A 27,857-nucleotide genomic window follows, 5' to 3' on the forward strand; every position below is an offset into this window, starting at 1 on the left:
ATATTACCGCGTAAAGATTTAGGGGAAGTGAGGGATGCTTCGCACGCGCGAGCCTTCGATAATCATAAACCTCATCTTCACCGCAAAAATAAGCAACCTAGTCCTTCTTTCCTAGGTTCTTGAATCACAATTGCAAAAATGGTCTAAAATGGGAAATTTTGATGACTCACATTTCGTGTGATGTCTCACAGTTAAATTGATTTTCAGAAATAATCACTTACACCAATAGATGAAGGGTTAATCTGGGTTGATATTTACGTAATATTTTTTGCATCGGAGGAAAATTATTTTCCGACTGGCGAAAAAATCCTAAATACTACACTGCGTATTGGTTCAACCACTGAAAGTGTTATGGTTCGCCAACTCATCAGGTTACTCCAGCAGCTTAAAATCACAAGATAACCTCAAAGAGGAAAACAAAGGAAAAGAAAGATGAAGAAAAGACAGCTGATAAATTTTTAGGGTTGTCACATTTGAAAGTTTCACATTTATTCAGTCGATTTTTCGACATAAATTTTGCAAGAAAAACAGTGCTTCAGAAAAATTAGAAGAAAACTGTTTTAGATACCTTCTTTTAGTGAAATAATGGTTTCCGTGGATTCGTGGAACTTGAATCTAATAATCGGTTAATTATTTTTAAATGTGAGCAAGAGTTATTCCAGGAAAAAATGCAATGACGAACCTTAACAACCCATCGTGCGAATCTTGCCTTCACAGGCAAGGTTCGCACAAATCATCATACTTTTTTCATTTTCCTGTCTAGGAAAAAGAAAAGATTTTACGGCAGTGAATGAGACACGCATAGAAACTTAAAAGACCAGAGATTCTTGTGGTATAGCGCAATTGATTGTCCATTTTACCGTTCAGCCAGAAAAAAATCTTGAATATTAACTTCCAAAAAGCGTGCGAACTATCCCTCACTTCCCCTATTATATGTGAAAATTTATTTGCTATTGCTCGTGAGGAATTTCTTTCAATAAATTTTTCTTTAATATGAAAAACTTTAAAAGAAAATGCTGCAAAATGCGCACTCAAGCTTAAAATTTTACACCTGTAGTTTTCTGTCGAATCAGTGAAGAAGCGTGAAGTTTCTCAATGCTATTATAAGAACTGTTTGTATCACTCTTGTAAAACATTTTATAATTTGTTTCAACCAACAAAACCCATGTTTAAATTCCATTAAACATTCTATGAATAATTTTGTCTTTGTTATCTCAAGAAATTCTTCTTGACTTCTTTCTGCCTCAGCTTTGTCACTAAAATCACTAATTAGTTGCTCAATTGCAGAGGAATATTAAAATTATTATATATTAAAAGATCATCAGTTCACATTGGACTCAAATTTGAGAACCATTTGAAAAGTGTTAATCTACGCGAAAAGTATTTACAAAAAAATTGTTAGATAAATAAAATTATTGATTTGATTTTATTGTGTCCTGTTTGTCCGGATAATACGGAAGAATTTTGATGAATTCAAATAGTAATCTGTGGTGGGTTGTCTTTTGATCACATATTTTTTTTTAAATTAGAATCTTCATTCAATCTGCCCTTTGTGGTTGACATAAGCGTCATAGAATCCTGCATCTGCTTTTCTATATTTGAGTTTTGTGCATGTAGTCAAAAGTGATCCTGCTAAGACGAAGATCACTGCACAACTTGTGGCTACCAGCGTGAAAAGCATAGATGTCTTTAGACATGTTTCATTTGGTGCATCACGCTTCGTGGCAGAGTTGTCGTTAGTACTGCCATCTAAAAAATCATCATCCTCCTCCTGAAGCACTCGTAGAGATTGGAATAGGCTGATATTGTCAGAGATATTATCCCTAGGCGGTGGACTGTTGCTTTCAACAGTTGTTTGATTGGCGATCTCTCTCTTAGCAACGCTCTTAAGATTCCTCCAGTGACATGGTTGACTCTGAAATATCAGGAAAAACAAAATTATTATGATTGTCCTAAGAATGCTTTTTTAAGATTAATTACTGGGCATCTTCCATGACACATCCTAACGTCGCATTCGATGTAAAGGGCTGGAGAACCAGTGAATCTGAAAGTTTTCATGTAAGCGAAGACTTGTGTTTCAAAGATACCGCTTTCTGACCATGATCCTCGAAACCGTGAGATCAGTTTGTCATCAACAGGACAACCAAACTCATCGATCAGTTGTATCCTTTTGTTGGCTCCATTGTGTGCATAGCAGTCGTTAACAACAATATCAAATCCATCTGTACAATAAATTAAACCAATTGTGCCGATTAAATAAAATCATATTGAGGAAAGATCAATTCATTACCATATTTGCTCCTCATGTAGATAATCAAGGTAAGAGGGTCACCAACCCGAACAGGTCCAGCTACCCTCGCTCCATTGATTCCATATCCATTGCGAATTTCCATGTAACACTCCGGAGGACTGAGTGTGAATACAACTGGATTCCCCGTAGCTACTTCAACGTCCAAAAAAGGGAAAGTCACCGTCTTCCAAAAATCGTATCCATATTCGCACGTGACTTTGAAATGCTCATCGAATTCCTCTTCAATTAATGGATTGTATTGGACAGTGATGGTGTTCCACATAAAGTTTTTCTAGCCAAAGAATAATAATTGAGTTGAAGATCAAATTGAGGATCACTCAATGCTCATTTGAAGATTACTCACGGTTGGGTTTTTTCTACTATCTTCGCCATGGGCATTCTTCCCGAGAGTCCCACACCTATTGAGCTGAATGTAAAACTCATAGTAATCCCTTCCGGATCCATTGATGTACATGCAGTCGGGATCGTATGCGTATCCTGCGAAAAAACGACGATGCCTATGTAGATAATAGCTTTGAATGCAATTTGCAAGTAAGTACATTGATTCCCACACGATGTGATTTCGGTGCAAGAAAATGATCACTCAATTAATGATGTGTGTTTTATTTAGGAGGAAAATGCAGTATGAAGGTTTTTTTGTGCCTTGAAAACACGTTGCAGAAAATTTAATGAATCAACCTCCGCACAACAATCGATAGCCAAAGAGTGAAAAGACCCAGAGATTGCCAGAGATTCAAAAGCAGAGTGAAGAAATTTCACGGTCTGCATGATCATTCTGTTCTTACACATTGTTCCTGATGTCACGGTAATTTTATATTTACAGACTCGATGGAACACCATCGAAGGTAATAATCACGATCTTCTTTGCCACTTTTTAGACACTTTTAGTCTGTCTAATTAATTAACCCTTTGTCGAGATCATACTATTAAAGATCGTTGTTTCTTGCCTTCTGTGCTGAGATTTTTTTTTTTAATGATAGAACATGAACTTTTCAATAGAATTCTTGGATATTCTTGAAAGGGTAGGTCATTGAGTTTCTCATTGAGTTCTTTTTACATGGATTCAATTACTCAATCAATGGCTATTTAGAAAAATGCTTAAAGATGATGAGTAACTGAAATTAAAGGATAAAAAAAACATAATATTCTTTATAACAATGTTATAACTTTCATATAAAACAAACAATCCTGCAATTCAACGCGTAAAATCGTAGTACAACGTGTGCAATATACTTTATTGTATATTACAATTTCATACATAGTATTACATTTTTAAAAGTAATTTAATTTAAATCCTCAGAAACACACTATGTACTATACTAATTCTGCCATAAAGTTATTAAGAATCATGCGAAACTCAATGCAAAGTGCAGCATTTTGGGATTCTGCAATACTTTTGTTGACATCATCTTTAAACTTTTATCTGATTTCTGCTCAAAAGAGAGCCCAGCAAGGTCAACAAGTATCCAAAAGGTTGACCCTTAGAAATCATTTGCCTCCGTAGACAAAATCCTGGGAAATCCTAAGCTTCACAAAATTGAGAAAAAGAATTCAATGAATCTAAGGAAGAAAACCCCTTAGAATGAGAGCACACGATTATTCACCTTGTTTTGAAGAACGGTTTTAAAAAATTATTGTCGAAGGGTTAATGATCTAACCAAATAGTCGCATAATATCCTTAATGTAGTTCAATGAACACTTGCAAGTAAAATAATAGAAATGAAATTCTTTAAGAATTATTTTCCCATTGGCGCTTCGAGAGACATACGATGACAAGGTGCAATTTTCCCTTTCAGGTGTAATAATTCAATTTATGGGATCTCTTATGTGAGCAAATGGAAGTCTTTTTTCGTTCGCCTCTTCAGCCTTGTGTGTCGTGTTAATGCTTATAATAGATAGAACTGAAAAGTTCTCATAATAGCCCAATGCAAGTGCATCGATGAAAAGGGTTATAGGAAGTTTTGCAGATGGTTTCCATCAACAATGGAAACTTCTTAATGACAATTTGCACAATGACAGACTCTTCTTTGGCCGCATTCAACACTCTCTGGGCTAGGTGATCGGTCATGATGTAGGGTGCTTTTGGATGAATGAATTGGTGTGTGACTCAATGAATATCACACCGATGATGATGATGGTGGGAAGTCAATTACCTGCTGAATATAGAAGGCCAGCAAATGAACCATTAAATCCGATTCGGATCTTCATGTAATCATCCTGGCACTCGGCTTCAATGTCTGCAAGGAGAAAAAAATAGAAGCAATACAATGTTTAAGATGATGAAGAAAACCAACGAAAAGATTATAAGATGAACTCTTATGAATTACAATAATTAATTGAAATTTCTTCTCTTTCCATGGAATAATCATTTAATTATTGCTGGACATCCACCACAAGAACTCCATTGATATAGACAAAAAAAACCTCTTTAAGAAAAAGCACCATGAATCAAAGAAATGAGCAATGAAAGTGATCGTGATGGACAATTGAGAGGGAGTCTCCTTTGGAATAGTCCACAGAAATGAGATTCTTTTCTTGTTTACCACCACCAATTGTTGCCTCTAATATCTCAATCCTTTCTCTCTAGTTCAAAATACATGATTGATAACAGTTCTTACGGATAGTTCTTGGTCTTTTGTTCCCAAAAGAGCTCCAGAGGAATGCGAAAAATTTTTGTGGGAAGATCACAGCCAAGTTTTACTTTTTTCAGAGGTCAATGTCAAGATTAATGTGAAAAAGTTCTTCAGAGATACTTTATGGATGTATTACCCGAATTTCCTCGAAGAAATCATATAATTCACAGATTAAAGTTATTGAGGTGTAAGAAATTACAAGGTTCTAAATCTTTCATACCACGAACTCTATATATTAAAAGAAATATAAATAATCTTTTAATTTTTTTTCAACTATAAAATTCTGTTCTTAAAGCTTACGGAGCCATATTTTGTCGCTATTTCGCAAAATTTTAATTGTGTGAAAAATGGCAAAACGCCATTTAATTTTTACAATTTCCATAGACTGACTAAACAGTAAGAGGCATCGAGTTATGAATATGAGCTTTTGCGGATACCCCTCTATGATGAAAGCCAAATTTGGGGTGATTAATATGTACTAATATACTCGGTTGTCTGCATATTCTCTTTTATTAAATAATGGCATAATCTACTTCAACAACTTTTAAACATAATTTCACACAAAAAGCAAATGAGCAGCAATTACAATTAAATTTTGTTTGAAATTTGGCAGTATTTCAATTTAAATCTTAAAAAAAAAAAAGTAAAATCGTTATGCATGTTTTCACAAATTATTACACATTATTTGACAAGAGACTATATCTTAGATGTTAATTATATAAATTATTTTATAAGGATTTAAGTCTTTTACTGTGTAAAAGTTAATATTTTACTGATCGAATTTAATTTGACGAAAAAATATTTTTTTTACTGACCAAATTTAACATTTTACTGAACAAGTCAGTTAGTTACAATCAGTTTTTTGCCTTAAGTTTTTATGAACCGCAATGATGCGTGAAAAATCGATTCTAAGTTGAATTTTGGGGGTAAAGAATCACGTCGAGTAAAATGTTCTTGTCGGTCGAAATGGATAAAATTGGCTCGACGCAATTTTTTACATATCAAATTCAATAATCGAATTTTCAAGTATTCGATTTGCAAGCACCCCGAGCTTACCTAAAAAGAATCTCAACTACCATAAGTTTATCTGGATTTATCACTGGTTTTTATTCTATAATCCTTTAGGAAGAGAATAATGTACTTAAGGCCTTATAATACAAATATTTGTATACTATTCTTACGAACGCTAACTATGTTCTTAACTAAATTATAGAATTCGTCCAAATATGAAAGCTTCGCCTCTTTTTTGACAGGAATTCAAACCAGTTCAAAACCATAATGAACGTGATTTTAATCTTAATTTAATTATATTACTTTTATCCTATTTTTGACAGGGTTTAAGGAGATTTATTAAAAATGAAAGGCAATATTGAAATGATATAAATAAATTGTTAGGGTTTTGTTGTACGATTTACGATTACACTTTGTTTATCATATTAATAATAATACACCTTATTACTGCAAAGATTAATATAGTATCAAATTTGATATCATGATGTTATTAATTGACCAGAGTGATACTTATAAGAATTTTAATCACTTTTATTTATATTCCTATTTAAAATTATTTTTTGTGTTGGACATCACGTCATAATTCTGTTTAATATATATTTGCCAAAATGGCGTATTTGAATAAGAACGTTAGCATAGAGTGTTGTTGTTTGAAGACAGTCGAGGTCAGCTGTTTAATAAAATCCTAATACAGTCCTAATTTAAAAGCCAGTACCTTCAACGATATCACAAATATAAAAATGGTACGAAAGCAAACTTATTCAATTGTATTCATATTATTACAAATATTTAGGACCCTGACTTGTCTCGCAAGATTTACCACTTCCGAAAAGTTCTGTGACAACATAATTTTATTGAGAAGAGTGAAGCAGTTTAAGTTTGGATCATGCGTGGTATAAAATTGTGCTAATATGCGATATAATTTATGTTCCATGGGTAAGAGATTGTCAAAAATGGTTTATTAAATTTTTAATTCGGTAATTTCATTATTTTAATAAAATTTTAAATATTAAACTTACGTTGAACTCTTGTGTTGTTGAATCTGTAGCGTCTAGTGTAATCTCTGTCCCAGAGATCTGGTCGCCAGGATTCCAAATCAACAGCTGCTCCTGTATGATAGGAAGTTGCAGCAGGAATTCTTGTTCGGATTGGAGTTACTGGAATGTACCCTGCAGTGTCAGATAAGTAAACTACCTAAAGAAGCAGAGAGAAACATATTTTTGTTATTTTAGTATGTTGCAATTATGATCTAAGAGAATGGGCGACAGGAACGATGGTGAAGATTCGCGTATATGCAGAATTACGCCCACAAAATTTGAATATAATCTGCGCGTCAGGTGAGAAAAGCAGAAGGTAAACTGTTTCCCAATTTCCGGCCCTCCGAGACACCTTAACCGCGAACCATTCAAATTCCATCTAATTGTACAATTATTGCCTCGAAATTAATTTCTTTCAGTTTGTTGGGGTGTTTGGATGGCCTCATGAGGAAAATAAAAGACGCTCGAAGGTTGACGGAGGCCTCTGATTGGAAAGATAAGACATGCCGAACAACACACACTTTCCATATATTAATTATAAAAATAACACTCTTGTGCATTTGTCGACAAAAATTGTGAGGTTTTTAAATTTTTTCGTTGAAATTATTATTGAACTTATTATTGACTTATGATTGAAAAAATACACGAGGAATTATTTTAAAAAATATCAATAATGAATTTTGAGTTTCTCATCCACTATAGGTTTTTTGTATAACATCAATCCATAATTTAAAAAAAAGGGACAGATAATCCTAACCGGCTTATTGTAGGTGAGATTCTTAATGTGAGCTAACTCGGAATGTATGCAAATTCGATTTAGAGCTGAAGTTGGGGGACGCCATTCAGTTATCTTGAATCAAATTCGTGAAATTATGCAAATTTTGTATTAAAACCAAAATATCAAGGATTTGGATGGACTGCTAGAAAAGTGATATATGGGTGAAACGTAAACCAGAAAGTTCTCTATAATTTTGCCATCATAGAACATGATCTCATCGATTACTCAGAAGCCGGGATAAGCGCGGTTTTTTGTTTCTCAACTCGTTTTTTCGACCAGATCGTCCCAAGTGTTCATTTGGTGAATTTCAACTATATGAAAGAATTGTTGTATTTTGTGAGACTTTCTATTTAAAGCCCTATTTTAAGTGTCTTGGTGGAGTAGAGGCAGTCAAATTGGCATCTGAGTGATTTCAAAGCGTTATTATGGGAAAAACCAATTTTTTCACACTTAAACGGCAAAAAGATGTATGGATGAAATATAGAAACAAATGTCTTCTACAATTATGTCGAAGTAATCATCAAAATCGGTTCAGCGACAGTCGATATAATTGAGGTTATGTGATATTGAAATGGGTTTTTCGACTGTGGCGCCCCTGGTGTTGGTCCCATGAAGTTCAAATGTTCTAGAAAGTTGTAGCATTTGGTGAGATCTTTCGTTTAAGCCCTCACTCATCAAAATCGGTCTCATAGAACCGGAGATATGATTTTTTTGAATTTCGTGAACTTTGACTCCTCATATCTCCGGTTCTATTGAAACCACAGCGAACTTACGCCCATTTTGGAAACGTCCTAGACTGGACTACAACACTCTAAAATTTCTAGATAGTTTTCGGCCAGTAAACTGAGTATGAGGGACAGTGAAGAAGGAGGAAAACCCCTCCGAAACGTCGGCTTAGGAAATTAAAAGGAGAAAGGAGCCAAAGGTCAATACCGTGTTTCACTGTCCCTCATACTCTAAAATTTCATTAACTTGTACAATGCCGTTTTTGAGAAAAATGTGTTTGAATTTCGATGAATTTTGACGCTGTCGCAGCGCCACCTGTGATGACTTTTTGAACTTCCATCTAAAAGTTCTCATCGAGACGAAACCAAAAAGGTAAAATTTAGGTCGCTATGTTAGTTAGAACCGGAGATAGAGGCCGGTCAATGTTCGAACTTTGACCCCTTATAGCTGGGGTCAGGGGTTATGGATCGACTTAAGTATTTTTTTTTGTTTGATAGGTATAATAAAGGGCTACAACATACTAAAATTTCAGCCCGATGCATAAAGGAATTTCTGAGTTATTTAACTTAGAAAATTGAAAAATCTTGTTTTTAAAAATAGCGCCCCTAGCGGTGGTTTTATGAACTTATGATGTTAGAAGGGGAAGTAGCATTTCACGAGAGCTTTCCAAAACGCCCTCACGTTTTAAATTTTGATAATTAGAACCGGAGTTATGGCCATTTTAAGAATTGTTTTTTGGACCCTTATTGCTCGGGTCAGGGGGGTCGGGGGACCTTAAGTTTGGTATTGATGGAAAGCCCTAAGGCCCAGCTATAACATACTAAAATTTGAGCTCGATCGATGCCATAGGGGCGGAGGCATTAAGAAAACAAAAAAATGGTGGTATTCAAAATGGCGGAAGGAGGGTGGGGGTGGGGATCAATGCACCAAGTTGTAATTTTCACCCGATATATAACCTTTGCCGAAAACCGCAAGTCGATATCTCTTTTAGTTTAAGAGCTATTAAGCTCCAAAGAGCGGTCGGCCAGCCGGCCGGCCGGGAACGTAACTTAGCCCCCCATATATTCGTGATCAGGAAGTGGCGAAACACATTTTGGACAAGTTTGAGCGCGATCGGAGGACATGAAATTTTGTTAGGATTATAATAGGTGAGATTGTTAAGAATCTCACCTAAAATGTAACATACTTGCAAATTTTCAAAGCTGTTCCACCTTAAGAGCTTCTTGAGGACAAAAATTTATGCCATCGACCATGAAATGATTCAATGTGAATTTTATTGCTGGAGGATATTTCACAATTTTTATCCATTAAAAGTACTTAACAACATGTTTGTCGATCATGGTCGAGATTTGAAGAGCTTTTCTTTGACAAGAAGAATGCTGCATAGGATTTAGCTTATTGCGAAAGTTGGTGAATCTCTTAATGACTTTTCTTAGTAATACATCTTAAGTTTTCAGTAAAATTAATTCAATAAATTATGTGCTAAAACGCCCCCAAAAAATTTCACGTAATTTTTGGGGATTTGTTACTCTTAAAAGTATCAAAAGGGATCTCAAGGTGAAAATTCTTGTATGGGAAAGTGCCTTTTCTCTCCGTGATTTTGAACTACAATCCATACTGTTGATTCCCTCCATGGCCGCTTCGTGTTAAATATCGTTTCGTAATAGAAAAAAAGCTCCCCACCCCATTCAGCACCTCAATTGACCATCAATATATTATTTTACGTGAGATTCTTAACAATCTCACCTATTATAATCCTAACAAAATTTCATGTCCTCCGATCGCGCTCAAACTTGGCCAAAATGTGTTTCGCCACTTCCTGATCACGAATATATGGGGGCTAACTTACGTTCCCGGCCGGCCGCTCTTTGGAGCTAAATAGCTCCTAAACTAAAAAAGATATCGACTTGCGGTTTTCGGCAAAAGTTATATATCGGGTGAAAATTGCAACTTGGTGCATTGACCCCCCACCCCCCACCCCTCCTTCCGCCATTTTGAATACCCATTTTTTTTGTTTTCTTAATGGCTCCGCCCCTATGGCATCGATAGGCCTCAAATTTTAGTATGTTATAGCTGGGCCTATTGGCTTTCGATCAATATCAAACTTAAGGCCCCCCGACAACCCTGACCCGAGCTATAAGGGTCCAAAAAACAATTCTTAAAATGGCCATAACTCCGGTTCTAATTATCAAAATTTAAAACGTGAGGGCGTTTTGGAAAGCTCTCATAAAATGCCACTTCCCCTTCTAACATCACAAGTTCATAAAACCACCGCTAGGGGCGCTATTTTTAAAAACAAGATTTTTCAATTTTCTAAGTTAAATAACTAAAAAATTCCATTGTACATCGAGCTGAAATTTTAGTATGTTGTAGCCGTTGATTATACCTATCAAACAAAAAAATACTTAAGTCGATCCATAACCCCTGACCCCATCTATAAGGGGTCAAAGTTCGAATATTGACCGGCCTCTATCTCCGGTTCTAATTAACATATTGACCTAAATTTCGGCTTTTTGGTTTCGTCTCGATGAGCACTTTCAGATGGAAGTTCAAAAAGTCATCACAGGTGGTGCTGCGACAGCGTCAAAATTCATCGAAATTCAAACTCATTTTTTTCAAAAACGGCATTGTGCAAGTTAATGAAATTTTAGAGTGTTATAGTCCAGTCTAGGACGTATCCAAAATGGGGCATAAGTGCGCTGTGGTTTCAATAGAACCGGAGATATGAGGGGTCAAAGTTCACGAAATTCAAAAAATCATATCTCCGGTTCTATGAGACCGATTTTGATGTGTGAGGGCTTAAATGAAAGATCTCACCAAATGCTACAACTTTCTAGAACATTTGAACTTCATGGGACCAACACCAGGGGCGCCACAGTCGAAAAACCAATTTCAATATCACATAACCTCAATTATCTCGACACGTGCTTAACCGATTTTGATGATTACTTCGACATAATTGTAGAGAACTTTTGTCTCTATATTTCGTCCATACATCATTTTTCGATCAGATAATGCAATCTTTCCGATTTTGCCGTTTAAGTGTGAAAAAATTGATTTTTCCCATAATAACGCTTTGAAATCACTCAGATGCCAATTTGACTGCCTCTACTCCACCAAGACACTTAAAATAGGGTTTTAAATGGAAAGTCTCACAAAATACAACAATTCTTTCACATAATTGAAATTCACCAAATGAACACTTGGGGCGATCTGGTCGAAAAAACGAGTTGAGAAACAAAAAACCGCGCTAATCCCGGCTTCTGGGTAATCGATGAGGTCATGTTCTATGGCAAAATTATAGAGAGCTTTCTGATTTACGTTTCACCCATATATCACTTTTCTGGCAGTTCATCCAAATCTTTGATTTTTTGGTTTTAATACAAAATTTGCATAATTTCACGAATTTGATTTAATATAACTGAATGGCGTCCCCCAACTTCAGCTCTAAATCTAATTTGCGTACATTTCGAGTTAGCTCACATTAAGAATCTCACCTAAATAAGCCGGTTAGGATTATCTGTCCCTTATTTTATTTCTGTTTTAAAAAGAGGATCCGCTAGAGCATGACGCTCAAGACAGCATTTTCGGCACTTCTGGAAGAACATCGTGACAGATTGTGAGGAATTTCCGAGGCAGATGGTCCGCACCAACTTTATAACTTTAGAATAGAGTGATAAGCCTAAATCAGTTTATTGTTGGTGAGATTCTTGACGTGAGCAAGCTCGGATTGCATGAAAATCCGATTTGGAGCTGAAGTTGAGAGGTTTTATTCAGTTATTTTGAATTACGTTTGTGAAATAATACAAATTTTGCATTAATTAAAAATATTTATAATTTCTACACATTGGAAGCAATTTTTGCCAATTGTCTACAAAATGACATGGGAAATTTTCTTTCAAAAAGCGTATTTTTGCAAAAAATGTTCCCAGTAGTGTGCAAGAGCTTTAACCCATTCAGTCAATGTACTATAAATACTTGAGATAGAATGTTCATTTTGAAATTAGTTCCTCACAGTAATAGATGATTTTTTTTGAAAGAAAAAAATATCTATTGTGGGGTAGCGAAGAGCTGTTGTCAAAAATGAGTCTTAACGGTTACTGAATTTAAATTCTATATATTTAATTCATTAAAAATTCTATTGATGGTGTTCGAACATACGTGTTCATGGACGAAATATAATAATAATAATAATAAGAATAATAATAATAATAATTCATTGCCTTCATTGCTAATCTCCAATTTTTGCGTCTGTCGCCGACTTTAAAACCATATTTTTTCCGCAAATATTGGCCTTAACTAGGGGAAAGTACTCTAGGTTGGACCAGAAAAATGCGATTTTTTTGTAAGTAAACCGCAAAGTGAATTTCTGTTTTTTCTATACCGAAAAATTCTTTGCTTTATTAAGCTTCCATAACTATCACATTTAGCACTTACAAGTTGTAAGTTTTTCTTTCCAAGAAAAATGAAGATATGTTGTCAATTTGGTCCAAGGCATGATGCAATTTTTGCCTTCGAAAGTGACGGTACATACCTCTGAATATAGAATTTTCTAAGCAAATATTGCTGCCGAAACACTAAATGAAGTTCTAATCATTATCTTGAGGTCTAATGCACTGACAGGAACCAACACTGCAGTAAAAAACGCTAAAAAATATTTCTTTTTCTCAACTTTTCGTTTCAAGCCTCAGTCTCTTTTATTTTAGAAAATAGTGAATATTGAAATTTTCGTTTTGACAAATTTTGCCCCGTCTCTGCTACATATCTAAAGGAATAGATTTAGTATGTGAATTAAAAAAAGATTTATAGATAGATCTTACCGGATCACTTCCTTCGTGCGAAAGGGCTTCTCTACTCTGGTTTTGACTCTCAATAGATGAAGCAGCGGACTTGGTATCTTCAGCTCTCTTCTGAACCTTCGATGGTGTCTGATGACTAACTGGCACGAAGATCTTTGGAGTTGGCCTAAAGTTCGTCCTGTTGCCGGAGGATTTGCTCACGCTACTTGTGACATGACCAGTAACACTAACGTCCGTGGACGTCTCGAGAGTGTCTGCCCAGCATCCGGTAATCTGGTGGAGGGAAGCGCGTGTTATTGCACCAAGATCCGGCGAAAGTGTACATCTTGCATGTTGAGCAAGGGGGAAATTGACTCATCGCCAAGATTTAAAAAATGGAAGGAGAAGACGCAGCTTCTCAATTGATTCGGATTTATTTGCTCTGCGAGATGTCGGGCAGAAATGGGTTTTGATGTAAGATGCCCCATTGTCTTACCTGGACTATGACGAAAATATAGAAGGCGATCTGGCGCAATCTGTGAAGGAGAGATGAGAGAGACACGTAAGAAATTGCTCTATATTTATTGTTCCAAGAGGGTCTCGATCTTCGGCTCCTATTACTACAAGGTGCTTTGCGATTTTCACCTCAATTGACTCTCTTTCTTCACCTTATTCATCTAATTCATTGCTCTTGAGATGCTTAAAATCTCGGTGAGCATGTATGTATATTGTAGAAGAAACCGTGTTTTACTGAGAGTAGAATTCAAAAGTGCTTTGTCGAAATTATCTTTTTCTTCATATGTGAAATTTTATTTATTTTTAAAATAAAATTACACAATGTACAAAATTTTCCTCGGAAATTCTAACATATTGTAGAAATAATTGAGTCTTTGTGGAGGAAATGCAAAGAAAAATATCTTCGTTAGAAGTTAGAATCTCTGCAAATCATTCACCAAAATCACAATCACGTCTTTTTATACAGCATATTTATACTTTGTTTTGTGAAGAAAGAGAGTTCATCCCGTTTCCTTAATCTTCTTCAAAATTGCATCAATTTTGAATACATTTATTTCACCTTTGAGAAAAATCAATTACACACCATACTTCAAACCCATGATTAAACAAAGTATTGTTATTTTAATAAATGTTCCGTGGTGAGTTGAAACGTGCACAGGTCTTTAAATTTAATGTGACATACTGTTAATTATAATGGATGGAAATCGATGGGAAGTTCGTATATGAACAATCCAGCTACAATCATTAGAATAATTTTGAATTTTGGGATGTATGCTGGCAATGTCTTCGCGAAGAGTAATTTCTCTATTAGAGAGCAATCTTAGAAGTGAATTGCAATTGTAGCCTCATTTTTGAATGGGATGGGGGCCCATATTAAGCAAGACGGGAGCCTCCCTGAGTGGAGAAGCGTGATCGATTAGCATAGGCAAATGATGGTGTGGAATTGAGTACGCGTGATCTACGATTTGATCTAGCTGTCGATTCACCCTGTTCTTCCTTGGGGAAATGTTCTTTTGCTGGGTTCTTGTGCAAAGTGGGTCTGTAGATCAAAAGGCCATCGAGAAGGTGGAAGAAGCAATTTTCCATCCGACAAACACTCTCAATCGACCAATTTGGAGTCAACATTCCTCTACAAAAGATTGTGTGAAATTTTCTTTCAATCGTCCAGAAAAATATTCTTGCTCCACCAAGATTATCTTAATGTAGAAAATTGGTGAATAGCTCGAATTTCAATATAATTATTGATTTTATAATATTTTTGGAATATTAGAAATTTTAACATATCATAACATATACCATGTATTAAAAATCTTCTTAAAATGAGAGCAATTCGTAGCCACGCAACATTATTTTTTTGTTTAGAAAATATATTACAATATATTGCTTATACTGTTTTTTGGAAAATCAAATCAATTTAGCGCCCTCTAAAATTGTGCAGATCTACCTCAGTTTTCCTAAATATGTGACAAAAATTTTGCATTGTTCAGTTTCTTGCATTATTAAAGACAATTGAATAGCTTACAGTTAAATGTTTACTTAAGTTGCAAAGCATTTGCGGTTATAGCTTAAAGTTTGAGAATTGTATCAACAATAAATTCATTGTAATATTTCACCTTCTGACAAAACCCACGCGAGTTTCCGCAAAAAGAATATGCCACAAACAATATTCTAAAGCGCAACTCTTCATCCGCGATCGATGATCTCTATTCTCATCCCAAAGAAAAACGATCAATTCAGTGTTACCGCGTGTTTTTCCCAGGTGATGCAAAACCGCGAAAAAGAGTGGCTGGAAGAAACAGTCACATTGCTGGATAAAGTCAATGTATATAAAAAAAAGAATAATAAACAAACAATCATCAAATTCACGGGAGTCACTCGGGATATTTATTGATGCACGTCTATGTGGTTTTTGCAATTATCCCTCGCCATCCAATTCGATACAGATCGGAAGAAGCTATGTGCAAGAATCTTCTTTGTCTCCAATGTAGAGGATCTCTGTGGCTTTTACTGTTGCTTTTCGATATTAATTTAATTTTGGTTTTAGCAAAAGATATTTTAGTGTCTCGCGATCACGTTATGTCATCATCCAAAGTGGAAGAAACCAGCAAAGCATTAATTGAATCCCGTTTGCGCGCCAAGAATTTTTGCGCCTCTAAAAGAGTATCCCACATTTTCTTCACTACATTGTACATTACCTGCCCCAATATACCTTGGCCTTTATGGAAAATAGTTGTGAAAAGGAGAGAGAGGAGTTATAGAGTGACTTCATGGAAATGATCACGTTTCAATCATCCAAAATAAATTACATAGAGTGTGGAAAGAAAGAAAGAAAGAAATTTCCCAGAGACATTTCCTATTATTAACCACACTTATATTCTACAGCATTCTATATATATTCGACTTAGAAGTTGGGTGAAAAAAGATTCTCAAGTATCCATGGAATCTCCATGTGTGCACATCTCAAAATTGGATGCTTTTGCGCGCGCTTTTTCCAGAGATTGAGACACAAAAGCACCAATTATGGGCGCTTTTTCTGTGCCTCCTCCGCGACCACTTCCTCCATCATAACGGTCCTTTGGCATTCTGTCAACAAAGAGAACTCGCGGATGTCGTGACCTTGACTGATCTGACAACAATTCTAATTCTATATACCAAATGTATCTCAATTATCTGCACAACTCTTCACACAGAATATTGATTTTGACGGAATTTCTGCCAATTGTATATTTGAACATTTCATGGGAAGATGTACCTTCTATGGACGCTCGATGAACTCAAGATATCCGACTGTTTGCAATAAGGCCATGTTGGACTTGTGGGATAGTTCACAGTACGTCTCAAGTTGATATCACTAATCGTTTAGCATGATTATGGTAATGAGCGAAGTTTTGTTAGAAAACTGATCAACTTAGAGTGATCAAAAATATCTTTATAAATCAGGTCAATAAGTAGAGTAAAGAATATTTCTCATCCAGCTATATAAATTACATTATACGTGGATCTTGCAACACAACAAATCCAAAATATCAAAAATAGCAAAAATATTAAAAGATGCATGAACAAATGTATATTGAAAGCTCTCAAGTATTTCACGACGGTTGAGTGAAATAGCGCCATGCTATTTCCATCATCTTCTACCGCATCTGAATTAATATTGTGCATATCTTATAAAGCCGTGTCCAGAAAAGGGAGGCTAAAAGTGATATGTTATTATGGATTTTCTTTAAAACACAAAGAAACGAATAATCTTCTTGAAATTTTAGTATATGTTAATACCGTTAATACATATTTGAAATGCTTAGATAAATTTTTCATACACAAATATCACAAAATGGCGGACTAATGAATCTCAAAAAAATGGCGCCTCTTCAAAAAACTCGCTATTTGGAAGGTAACGTACAGCTCGTAATTCTTATTTGAAAAATACAATCTAAAACAATTTTCAATATAAATAAGTGTATTTCATAGTTAAACTTAGAAAACTGGAAGAAAATCGCGAAATCGGTGCATTTTTCAAAGGTTTAAAGAAAATATTCATATTGGACAAAAAAAATTGACTCTAACATGCTGTAAAACAGAAAAGTTGGCTTTCAATTTTAACAATTCTTTTAGTTCAACTAGAAGAGACTTTAATACCGAAGAGAATAAGCCCTTATTTGTTTCATTCGGTCGACAAGTTTTTTTTCGTAATCTTTCCCGTCAATTTGAAAAAATTGTAAAAATAAGAAGTGGAGAAAACGAACTTCAAAATTTTGGATGTTCGCCCAAGCGCTTGTAAATCTGCTCGGTGCCCTCTGCTGTCGTCCCTCTATCTTCAGAAATATATTTTGAATTGGCCTCTGAATTATTTATTTATTTTTTATTCTTGCATAGTTTATCTATTTAAGAAATAAAAAAAGAGCTCTTATTAATCAATAGAAAAAAGAGATATCTCCTAAAAAGTGGTCAAAACCACTTACGAAAATGAGTGATTTAATTGACGGTAGGGGGAAGTGGGGCACCTTTGAAATTGGGATTTTTCTCTTATTTTTAAGTGGAACTAAGCCATATCATACTGTAATTTAGTTTCTCAATCTGTTTGTGCATCTAAATTATATCACGATAAGGCTCAATTTTATTTAAGAATAGGTGAAAAATCCCAATTTCACAGGTACGCCACTTTCAAAGGTGCCCCACTTCCCCCTACATAAGTATCCACCCATGAGAAGATCTTCTTTTTAATTTTTGCAATTTTTATATTGTTTTTTCCTATAGTTTTAATAGTTTATTATTTTTAAGTATATGATTAAATTTTCAATGGGGAACAGTTTTTGATACTCGCTTTATTCTATTGTTAGAAAGCTTGGCTCATTGCTCTTAGAATCTGGTATATGCAATATGCTATGGGTAAACCATGGTCATCCATAATCACTTATGTCGAAGAAGACATTTTTTGCAACGTCATTTTTGGCCATCTACTGCTGGGATTAGAAGTGACCCACAATTCTAACACATGGACTATTTGTTAGAGGAACTCAAAGAGTATAATGTGTGGAAGAAACTTTTTTTTTGGAAATCTCACTTTTTTTATTCATCGACTTTTGCACGAATTTTGAAATGTTAAACGCAAGGAAAAAATTACAGAAATCCTTCTATCCCATTTTCTGGACAAACCGATAAAGATATCGACTTGGAATGTTCTGAGTATCCCCCCATAACTTGATCCAAAGAATCCAAATGTCACTTCAATTTCATGCCCACGTCTATCCTTCCCCTCCAGAAACTACTCTTTAGGAATATCTCAAGAACCAGACCATCGATGCGTTTCATTTTTGGATATGTTTGAGAGTGTCCTAGCGGATATTTCATCCATACATCTCAAAGACGTCCGACCTCTTCTTCTTGCACATTCTATTCTGGTCAGAAGAGAAGAATTTCTTCTGATCAATTTTCTGAGCAAAAAGAAAAAAATTAGTGAGTTTTATTGCTCTGAGTACCCCCCTATAAAAGTCAACCTAACGAATGCAAACAACACATGCATTTGCCTCTCATCCCACTCCTCCACCAGAAACCATTCTTTTGTGAATATCTCAAGAAATAAACCATCGATCCTTTTTTTTTTTTGGATATGTTTTACACATTGACCAAGGCGGATTTTGTCCTCAGACACTAAGATCATCCAGTGATGGTTTCCTTCAAGAAGTCACCCTTCTTTAAGAGCATTTATGACAAAAATTTCCTATAATGCGTAAACACCTTAAGTATAGGGGAAAGGCTCATCATTTTGTCCAGTTTCTTATTTTGGACACTTTGAGAATAAAATTGGACACTAAAAATAAATTGATTAAATTGATGGACTTTTTTCCAATATTTGATGAATAATGAATTCTATCTAAATATTTGTTCTTTTTGGAAGACTTTAACACTAAATACGTTAAATTTTGAATATGATTTGAGTTGAAATTGCTTTGTTGAACATTCAGTGTGAGCAATTGTTTACGAGAAATATGACAGAAATTCGTGTTTACTTTAGTCTTATTTAGCTGTGGTGAAGTACTAACAATGTTTCTTCGCTTTTTTTTGAGTGATATTATTGAATATTCATTGAATATTGCGTTGATTCACGTTAGTGGTGATTTGTACATTTAATCTGAAGTGAGATTTGCCTTGTGAATTAGATTTTTCGTATGAAAAATGGGAAATTTTCTAAGAAATTTACCAGTGATACTCCTTATTTTGGACAGGTGTTTTTCTCACGAAATTTCGTGAAATTTTAGCTTTTGTGATGACTAGGTTGGACAAATGTCTAAAGAAACAAAGGAGCATCATCTCTACGAAAGAGATGTAGCGAGAAAAGCCTTGAAAGGCTCCCGGAAAGGTCAAGAAATGCGCTAATCCGCACGCACTTGGAGTACCGAAGTCAACTCACTTTAATGAATGATATGGAAAGTTTCCGGGCTTCTTGTGACATTTTACGTTTCCCTTACATGAACAAGAAGAGGATTTGGCAAGATTGGTTCATGAAATGAAGAACAATGGGCATCCTGTTGAGGCAGATTAGCTGTCCAAATTTACAGCCAAGTTGTTCAAATTAATAACCAAGTTGTCCAAAATTCGAGACAAATTCACCTCTATATATCAATTCATCACAATCACAGATTGAGAAGCTAAATTACGTAACGATAAGGCTCAGATCGATTTAATATAGGAGAAAAATCCCAATTTCAAAGCTGCCCCACATTCAAGGATGCCCCACTTACCCCAACTGAAAAAAACTTCTTTTTAACCAAAACGAAAAAGCATCGTCCTTCTCTCTTTCTCATCATCATCTCTTTCTTATCATCGCCGCGTCGAGCGGGCGAGTAGCGATCGGCAATAGTCGTTGAGCTTCGAGATACCTATCGGCGACTTGTATGTATGAGTAAAAATGTCTAGTTTTCGTATATGATAATATGAAGGAGTCGTTGCCAGGAGTATAAATTATTTGTATGTGTGTGACCTGTGTGACTATTCCATAAATTGATATTTTCATTCAGAAAAAAATGTGACCAAACCAGCAAGGGGTTCCATGCTTTGCGAAATGCTCAAAATAGTGACATTGATGGTATTCATTCTTTCATTTTCAACCGCTTATCCCTATTGAGGTCGCGGCCCATGACATACAAATTAACAGCTTATGCTTGTCGATCCTCCGCCATTTCAGAAAGATGTTCGGGTTCGATCCCAAGGCGTTCCAAGGCAAGATTCTGAATTTGATTCAGCCACCTTGTCCTAGGTCTGCCTCGAGATCGACGCCTTCTCACAATGGCTTGCATCGCTTTTCTGGGAAATCTTTTCCTATCCATGCGCTGGACATGTCCATACCATCAAAGTTGTGATCTTTTAACCCGAAGAAGCAGCTCCTTGACTCTTAGTTCCTCACGAACGGCCACATTCCTCACTCGATCTCGACGAGTGATTCCCTTAACCGCCCGGAGGTACCTCATCTCGGCAGCTTGTACTCGCGATCTTATACTTTCGCTCATTACCCAAATCTCATGACCATAGATGAGAATAGGAATAAATAGAACTTTGAAAACCGATAACGTAGACGACAGGCTGAGCTCGGCCTTCTTCACCACGCTTCCGCCAAACTCCCTCATTACTATGCTCATTTGATATGGTATATATGGTATATATCCCTTTAAGAATGAATGGGATACCGAGGTGCCAAAAATAAAAAATAGTTTTTGTTTTTGGGAAATGTAGGGGAATATTGGTATGGTTCGTACAGAGTGAACCTTCTAACAATGCAAATTTTCTCTTTGTATGCAAAGACCTAGTTCGTCATTTCTTAGCCATAAGATAGATCATTATTAGGCTCATTAAATGAGATGAGAAATGGTAGGTCAGCTCTTTGCAAACAAAGAGAAAATTTACATCGTTTGAAGGTTCACTCTGTGCGAACCATGCCTACATTCCCCTAGTCATTTAGCATTTACCGGTTCAGAACTGATTTTAACCGATTAATAAATCACTCAAAAAAATCGTCCAAAATATCTTAGGAATAATAAAATTGAATATAATTTCCAAAGATCCTAATTATCGGCTCATAATTGGTTCATTATCGGTTCAAAATTCAAATGGAATCGGTTCAGTCTTACCAGAAATTTCAAAACTCTTATAACCAACTCAAATACGACTCTATTTGGTTATGAAAGGGACAGATAATCCTAACCGGCTTATGTAGGTGAGATTCTTAACGTGAGCTAACTCGGAGTGCATGCAAATTCGATTTGATGCTGAAGTAGGGAGACGCCATTCAGTTATCTTGAACCAAATTCGTGAAATTATACAAGTTTTGTATTTGAACCAAAATGTCAAGGATTTGGATGAACTGACAGAAAAGTGTTATATGGGTGAAATGTAGACCAGAATGTTCTCTATAATTTTGCCGTAGAACTTGAACTCATCGATTACTCAGAAGCCAAGATAAGCGAGGTTTTTTGTTACTTAACTCGTTTTTTCATCCAGAGTGCCCCAAGTGTTCATTTGTTGAACTTCAACTAAATCAAAGAATTGTTGTATTTTGCGGGACTTTCCATTTAAACCCCTATTTTAAGTGTCTTGGTGGAGTAGAGGCAGTCAAATTGGCATCTGAGTGATTTCAAAGCGTTATTATGGGAAAAATCAATTTTTTCACACTTAAACGGCAAAATCGGAGTGATAGCGTAGTGTGAGCGGAAAATGATGTATGGACGAAATGTAGAAACAAATGTGCTCTACAATAATGTTGAAGTAATCATCAAAATCGGTTTAGCGACAGTCGAGATAATTGAGGTTATGTGATATTGAAATTGGTTTTTCGACTGTGGCGCCCCTGGTGTTGGTCCCACGAAGTTCAAACATTCTAGAAAGTTGTAGCATTTGGTGAGATCTTTCGTTTAAGCCCTCATTCATCAAAATCGGTCACATAGAACCGGAGATATGATTTTTTGAATTTCGTGAACTTTGACCCCTCATATCTCCGGTTCTATTGAAACCACAGCGCACATACGCACCATTTTGGAAACGTCCTAGACTGGACTACAACATACTAAAATTTCATTAACTTGCACAATGCCGTTTTTGAGAAAAGTGACTTTGAATTTCGATGAATTTTGACGCTATCACAGCGCCACCTGTGGTGACTTTTTGAACTTCCATCTGAAAGTGCTCATCGAGACGAAACCAAAAAGGTAAAATTTAGGTCGCTATGTTAATTAGAACCGGAGATAGAGGCCGGTCAATGTTCGAACTTTCACCCCTTATAGCTCGGGTCAGGGGTTATGGATCGACTTAAGGTTTTTTTTGTTTGATAGGTATAATCAACGGCTACAACATACTAAATTTTCAGCCCGATGCACAATGGAATTTTTGAGTTATTTAACTTTTAAGATTTAAAAATTTTCTTTTTAAAAAAAGCGCCCCTAGCGGTGGTTTTATGAACTTGCGATGTTAGAAGAAGAAGTGGAATTTCACGAGAGCTTTCCAAAAAGCCCTCACTTTTTAAATTCTGACAATTAGAACCGGAGTTATGGCCATTTTAAGAAATTTTTTTTGGACCCTTATAGCTCGGGTCAGGGGGGTCGGGGGACCTTAAGTTTGGTATTGATGGAAAGCTCTAAGGCCCAGCTATAACATACTAAAATTTGAGTCCGCTGAATGCCATAGGGGCGGAGCTATTGAGAAAACAAAAAAAGGGGGGTCTTCAAAATGGCGGAAGGAGGGGTGGGGGGTGGGGGGTATATGCACCAAGTAGCAATTTTCACCCGATATATAACCTTTGCCGAAAACCGCAAGTCGATATCTTTTTTAGTTTAGGAGCTATTAAGCTCCAAAGAGCGGCCGGCCGGCCGGCCGGCCGGCCGGGAACGTAACTTAGCCACATATATATTCGGAATCAGGAAGTGGCGAAACACATTTTGGCCAAATTTGAGGTCGATCGGACGACATGAAATTTTGTTAGGATTATAGTAGGTGAGATTGTTAAGAATCTCACCTAATACGCTATCTAGAGCTTTTTTAACTTCTGATCTTCAAAAATCATTATACTGAATGATTCAACGGTATTTTTGTACATAGACAAAATGTGTGCCCTTCTAAAATGTATCCAAAAATGAAAAAAATTGAACGACGGGTTTTCGAGCAATCTAAGAAAAACATGGTCTTCAAGGGGAAGGGGTGATATGAAGGAAAATGAGAAGGATTTTAATGGTTCACAAAAGTTCCAAATCTCTGTCTCTAATCATTTGGCCTCTAGAACTGATAACTTTGGAGGCATAGACGGACAAACAGCGTTAGATCATGTTGCAGAAATCTTCTGAAACGCGAAGATCTGATGAAAAAGGGATTCCAGGGGAAGGGAGAAGATGGAAATTTAGGAGGAAAACATCGAGAGATTTATAATATGTATATGTGTACAGAGCTCTCACTCTGGAGTTCGAGAAGTTAATAAAACATGGACAACACAAATGTTGAAAACAAAATAATATAATATATTAATTTATATTTAAATAGTTATACGAGTTATACAGTCTATCTTATTAATTATGTACAAACATGTCAATTTATAAAATTTTGATATGAAAGCCTTAAACGTATCATATTTATTAAAATTATTTAAAAAATTATTGAATTATTGAAAAATCTTTTTAAGTAAAGGGACAGATAATCCTAACCGGCTTATGTGGGTGAGATTCTTAACATGAGCTAACTTGGAATGCATAAAAATTCGATTTAGGGCTGAAGTTGTGGGACGCCATTCAGTTATTTTGAATCAAAATCGTGAAATTATACAAATTTTGTATTTTTTTAAACCAAAATATCAAAGATTTGGATGGAGTGACAGAAAAGTGATATATGGGTGAAATGTAGACCAGAACGATCTCTATAATTTTGCCATAGAACATGATCTCATCGATTAATCAGAAGACGACATAACCGAGGTTGTTTTTTTCTGAACTCGTTTTTCGACCAGAGCGCCCCAAGTGTTCATTTGATGAACTTCAACTATATCAAAGAATTGTTGTATTTTGTGAAACTTTCCATTTAAAACCCTATTTTAAGTGTCTTGGTCTAGTACAAGCAGTCAAATTGGCATCTGAGTGGTTTCAACGCGTTATTATGGGAAAAGTCCATTTTTTCAGACTTAAACGGCAAAATTGGACAGATCGCATTATCTGATCGAAAAATTATGTATGGACGAAATGTAGACACAAATGTCGAAGTAATCATCAAAATCGATTAAGCACATGTCGAGATAATTGAGGTTATGTGATATTCAAATTGGTTTTTCGACTGTGGTGCCCATGGTGTTGGTCCCAAGAAGTTAAAATGTTCTAGAAAGTTGTAAAATTTGGTGAGATCTTTCGTTTAAGCCCTCACACATCAAAATCGGTCACATAGAACCGGAGATATGATTTTTTGAATTTCGTGAACTTTGACCCCTCATATCTCCGGTTCTATTATAATCACAGCGCACTTACGCCCTATTTTGGAAACGTCCTAGACTGTACTACAACACTCTAAAATTTCATTAACTTGCACAAAGCCGTTTTTGAGAAAAATGACTTTGAATTTCGATGAATTTTGACGCTATCGCAGCGCCACCTGTGGTGACTTTTCGAACTTCCATCTGAAAGTGCTCATCGAGACGAAACCAAAAACCCAAAATTTAGATCGATATGTTAATTAGAACCGGAGATAGAGGCCGGTCAATATTCAAACTTTGACCCCTTATAGCTCGGGTCAGGGGTTTTAGATCGACTTAAGTATTTTTCTGTTTGATAGGTATAATCAAGGGCTACAACATACTAAAATTTCAGCCCGATTGCTTAAGGAATTTTTAAGTTATGTAACTTAGAAAATTGAAAAATCTTTTTTTTATAAATAGCACCCCTAGCGGTGGTTTTACGAACTTGCGATGTTAGAGAGGGAAGTGTAATTTCACAGGAGCTTTCCAAAAAGCCCTCACTTTTTAAAGTTTGATAATTAGAACCGGAGTTATAGCAATTTAAGAAATTTTTTTGGACCCTTATAGCTCGGGTCAGGGCGGTCGGAAGACCTTAAGTTTGGTATTGATGGAAAGCCCTAAGACCTAGCTATAACATACTAAAATTTGAGCCCGATCGATGCCATAGGGGCGGAGCCATTAAGAAAACAAAAAAATGGGTATTCAAAATGGCGGAAGAAGGGGTGGGGGGTGGGGGGTCAATGCACCAAGTTGCAATTTTCATACGATATATAACCTTTGCCGAAAACCTCAAGTCGATATCTCTTTTAGTTTAGGAGCTATTAAGCTCCAAAGAGCGGCCGGACGGACGGACGGACGGACGGACGGACGGACGGGAACGGTTTTTAGCCATCTATATATTCGTGATCAGGAAGTGTCAAAACACATTCTGGCAAAGTTTGGGGCCGATCGGAGGACATGAGATTTTGTTAGGATTATAGTAGGTGAGATTGTTAAGAATCTCACCTAATAGTATAGTAATTCATGAATAATTCCAAGAATTAAGGGGCATGAAATCAATCTTACATTGCTCTTATTTCAAATTTCATAGACGATGTACGTATTGATAAATCAACAAATAATTATGTTAAAAAAAACATACCTAACAAAACTTACATTATGATTCTGAAAAACGGTGGTAAGTTATATTTATTGCCGTAGAAGACAAAAGAGTCTAATATAAAATTATCCTTGGTGTAAAAATTGAAGAATGTTTTTCCCACCATAGTTAGTGTTTTGTTGTAATCTACTCGTCGAATTTCAAGGATTAAGTGTAAAGATTAACAAACTAGAGGGAACGAATCTTCGTAATTTATGGCTTTTGTGATTAATATTGATTGACAGTGATTGCAATTTTGCGTGGTAAAGTGGCTTGTTTAAAAAGAGCTCTTGGTTAAGAGGTGTACATCACATAATCAAAAATATTTTAAGTAGAAAAATTGGATCTGAAATAAGGTCGATTCTTAACACCAGACTTAGATAATATCAGGCGTTTTATTGTGATTGCTGAAATGGATAAATTCTATGAATTCGCAGGAGAGACTTTTTAGTGAATTTGCTAATCTGATCAATCACTATAACTTTCTGGCAATCAATCTACTGGCCCAATTCTTTCTTTCCAATTACACTTTATGAGATCATCTCCTGACCATCAATTAGATAAGAATCATGCACATCATTCTCAAAGATGGAATATAAAATTACTTCATGGGAATGTTTTCTAAGAATTTTCAGTTGAATCCTAAGAAGCATATATAGATAATAGTTTATTTGTCGCTAAAAATTCTCACAAGATGCAACTATTAAAGCATCTAGATTCTAGAAGTAACACAATTGAGGTGTCTCTTAGCGCAATTTTTATCAGCGACAGTGATCGTTTTCAGGGCATAAAAGTGTGACTCTACAGAACATCACCTTTTGTGTTAGAATTTTTTCGTCACTTCAACTATATTTTAGCTCTTTGAGGGCGTTCTTTAAAATTGACAACGCAGTTGACTATAATTATTTCTGGCTCATATTCTTGCGCCTCGATGGAATTCTTGGTTTCTTGGGCCAATTTTTTTTTTCTTTTTTTTTGGGAAAACGGGATCGGGAATTGTCAGATGGGGAGTTCAGTTAGTTAAAATTGCTCTCACCTCTTTTGACACATTTTGACGAATTGCAATAGATTTTTTGCACAAAAGTTTTTTTTCTTGAATTTTAATGCCTCCACAATTTGAGGTTGATGCAGGAAGGTGGGTGTTAGGTGTGATATCAGTCACCACAGAAGAAGCTGTTAAATGCACTACAGTTAGGAAAATCACTCATAGAGCAATTCTTTTGCATCACATGCTCATTTAACCACTAAAGAACTGCAAATCTTGGGATGTTTTCACTTCCAGATTTAAACAAAAAATAGCAAGGAAAATCTCTTAGAATCTTTCACAGAGCTCCAAGCATTTTCCTTTTGGCATTCACTCTAAATCACCTCACAGATCTTGGTCCAAAATTTTCTTACACACTTTGAGCTTCAGGAACGCTCTTCCAGTTTGCTCAATAAACGAATTCCTTGGCCTCAAACACCCTGAGCTATATGGGGCTATACACTATAACCCACACACGAAAAAAGCGAAAAGAGAAGAGCAAAAGAAGTTTCACTTTTAATTATTAGATCGCCGTGGTCATAATGAATTCACAATTGCAAGAGTTGAGTTACGCAAGATGCTGCTTGAATATTTTTCCGCGCCACTGGGAACTCCGATAGCTTTCCCCGGCTCCAGCTTCTCCACAAATGCTCAGGTTTTCCCGCCTCACTCGCGAGCACAGCCGGACAGGTGTGAAACGAAGCGAGCACGCAGGTGAACTTATAAAGCTGCCTCTATAGTCATTTTCAACGAAGACGTCATGTGAAAATGGAGGCGCCCGGTGGAAAAGAGCTTTGATTCGGGCTTTGTTTTTCTTTTGGTATTTTCTGCACAATTGGAGTGATTTATCACTCTATCAATTGCTGAGAAATCGTGAATGAGATGCAAATCGAGGGGTTACCACCTTTTCTTTAACCCTTTAACGACGAGACG

At 35.9% G+C, this 27,857-nt stretch overlaps 1 protein-coding gene across 1 annotated transcript; it reads right to left on the reverse strand.

Moving 5' to 3' along the window:
* LOC129801728 (uncharacterized) lies at window positions 1–27,599 on the reverse strand. The gene is made up of 9 exons (XM_055847022.1): window positions 26,937–27,599; window positions 13,771–13,810; window positions 13,317–13,568; window positions 6,975–7,149; window positions 4,465–4,548; window positions 2,655–2,788; window positions 2,291–2,582; window positions 1,981–2,222; window positions 1–1,915 (listed from the first exon to the last, which is right to left on the reverse strand). Exons 1-9 carry the CDS (start codon window positions 26,948–26,950, stop codon window positions 1,535–1,537), a joined length of 1,614 nt encoding a protein of 537 aa, XP_055702997.1. The 5' UTR covers window positions 26,951–27,599; the 3' UTR covers window positions 1–1,534.
* Window positions 27,600–27,857: the final 258 nt, after the last annotated feature.

Source organism: Phlebotomus papatasi, chromosome 2 (genome assembly GCF_024763615.1).
Source record: "Phlebotomus papatasi isolate M1 chromosome 2, Ppap_2.1, whole genome shotgun sequence".
NCBI lineage: Eukaryota > Metazoa > Arthropoda > Insecta > Diptera > Psychodidae > Phlebotomus > Phlebotomus papatasi.

Excerpts from the sequence above, each read along its gene's own strand:
- LOC129801728 (XM_055847022.1), bottom strand. Across the intron at positions 7,150-13,316 it reads CGCACGAAGGAAGTGATCCG|GTAGTTTACTTATCTGACAC; the intron begins GTAAGATCTATC and ends CTGCTTCTTTAG. Across the intron at positions 2,583-2,654 it reads ATAGTAGAAAAAACCCAACC|AAAAACTTTATGTGGAACAC; the intron begins GTGAGTAATCTT and ends TTCTTTGGCTAG.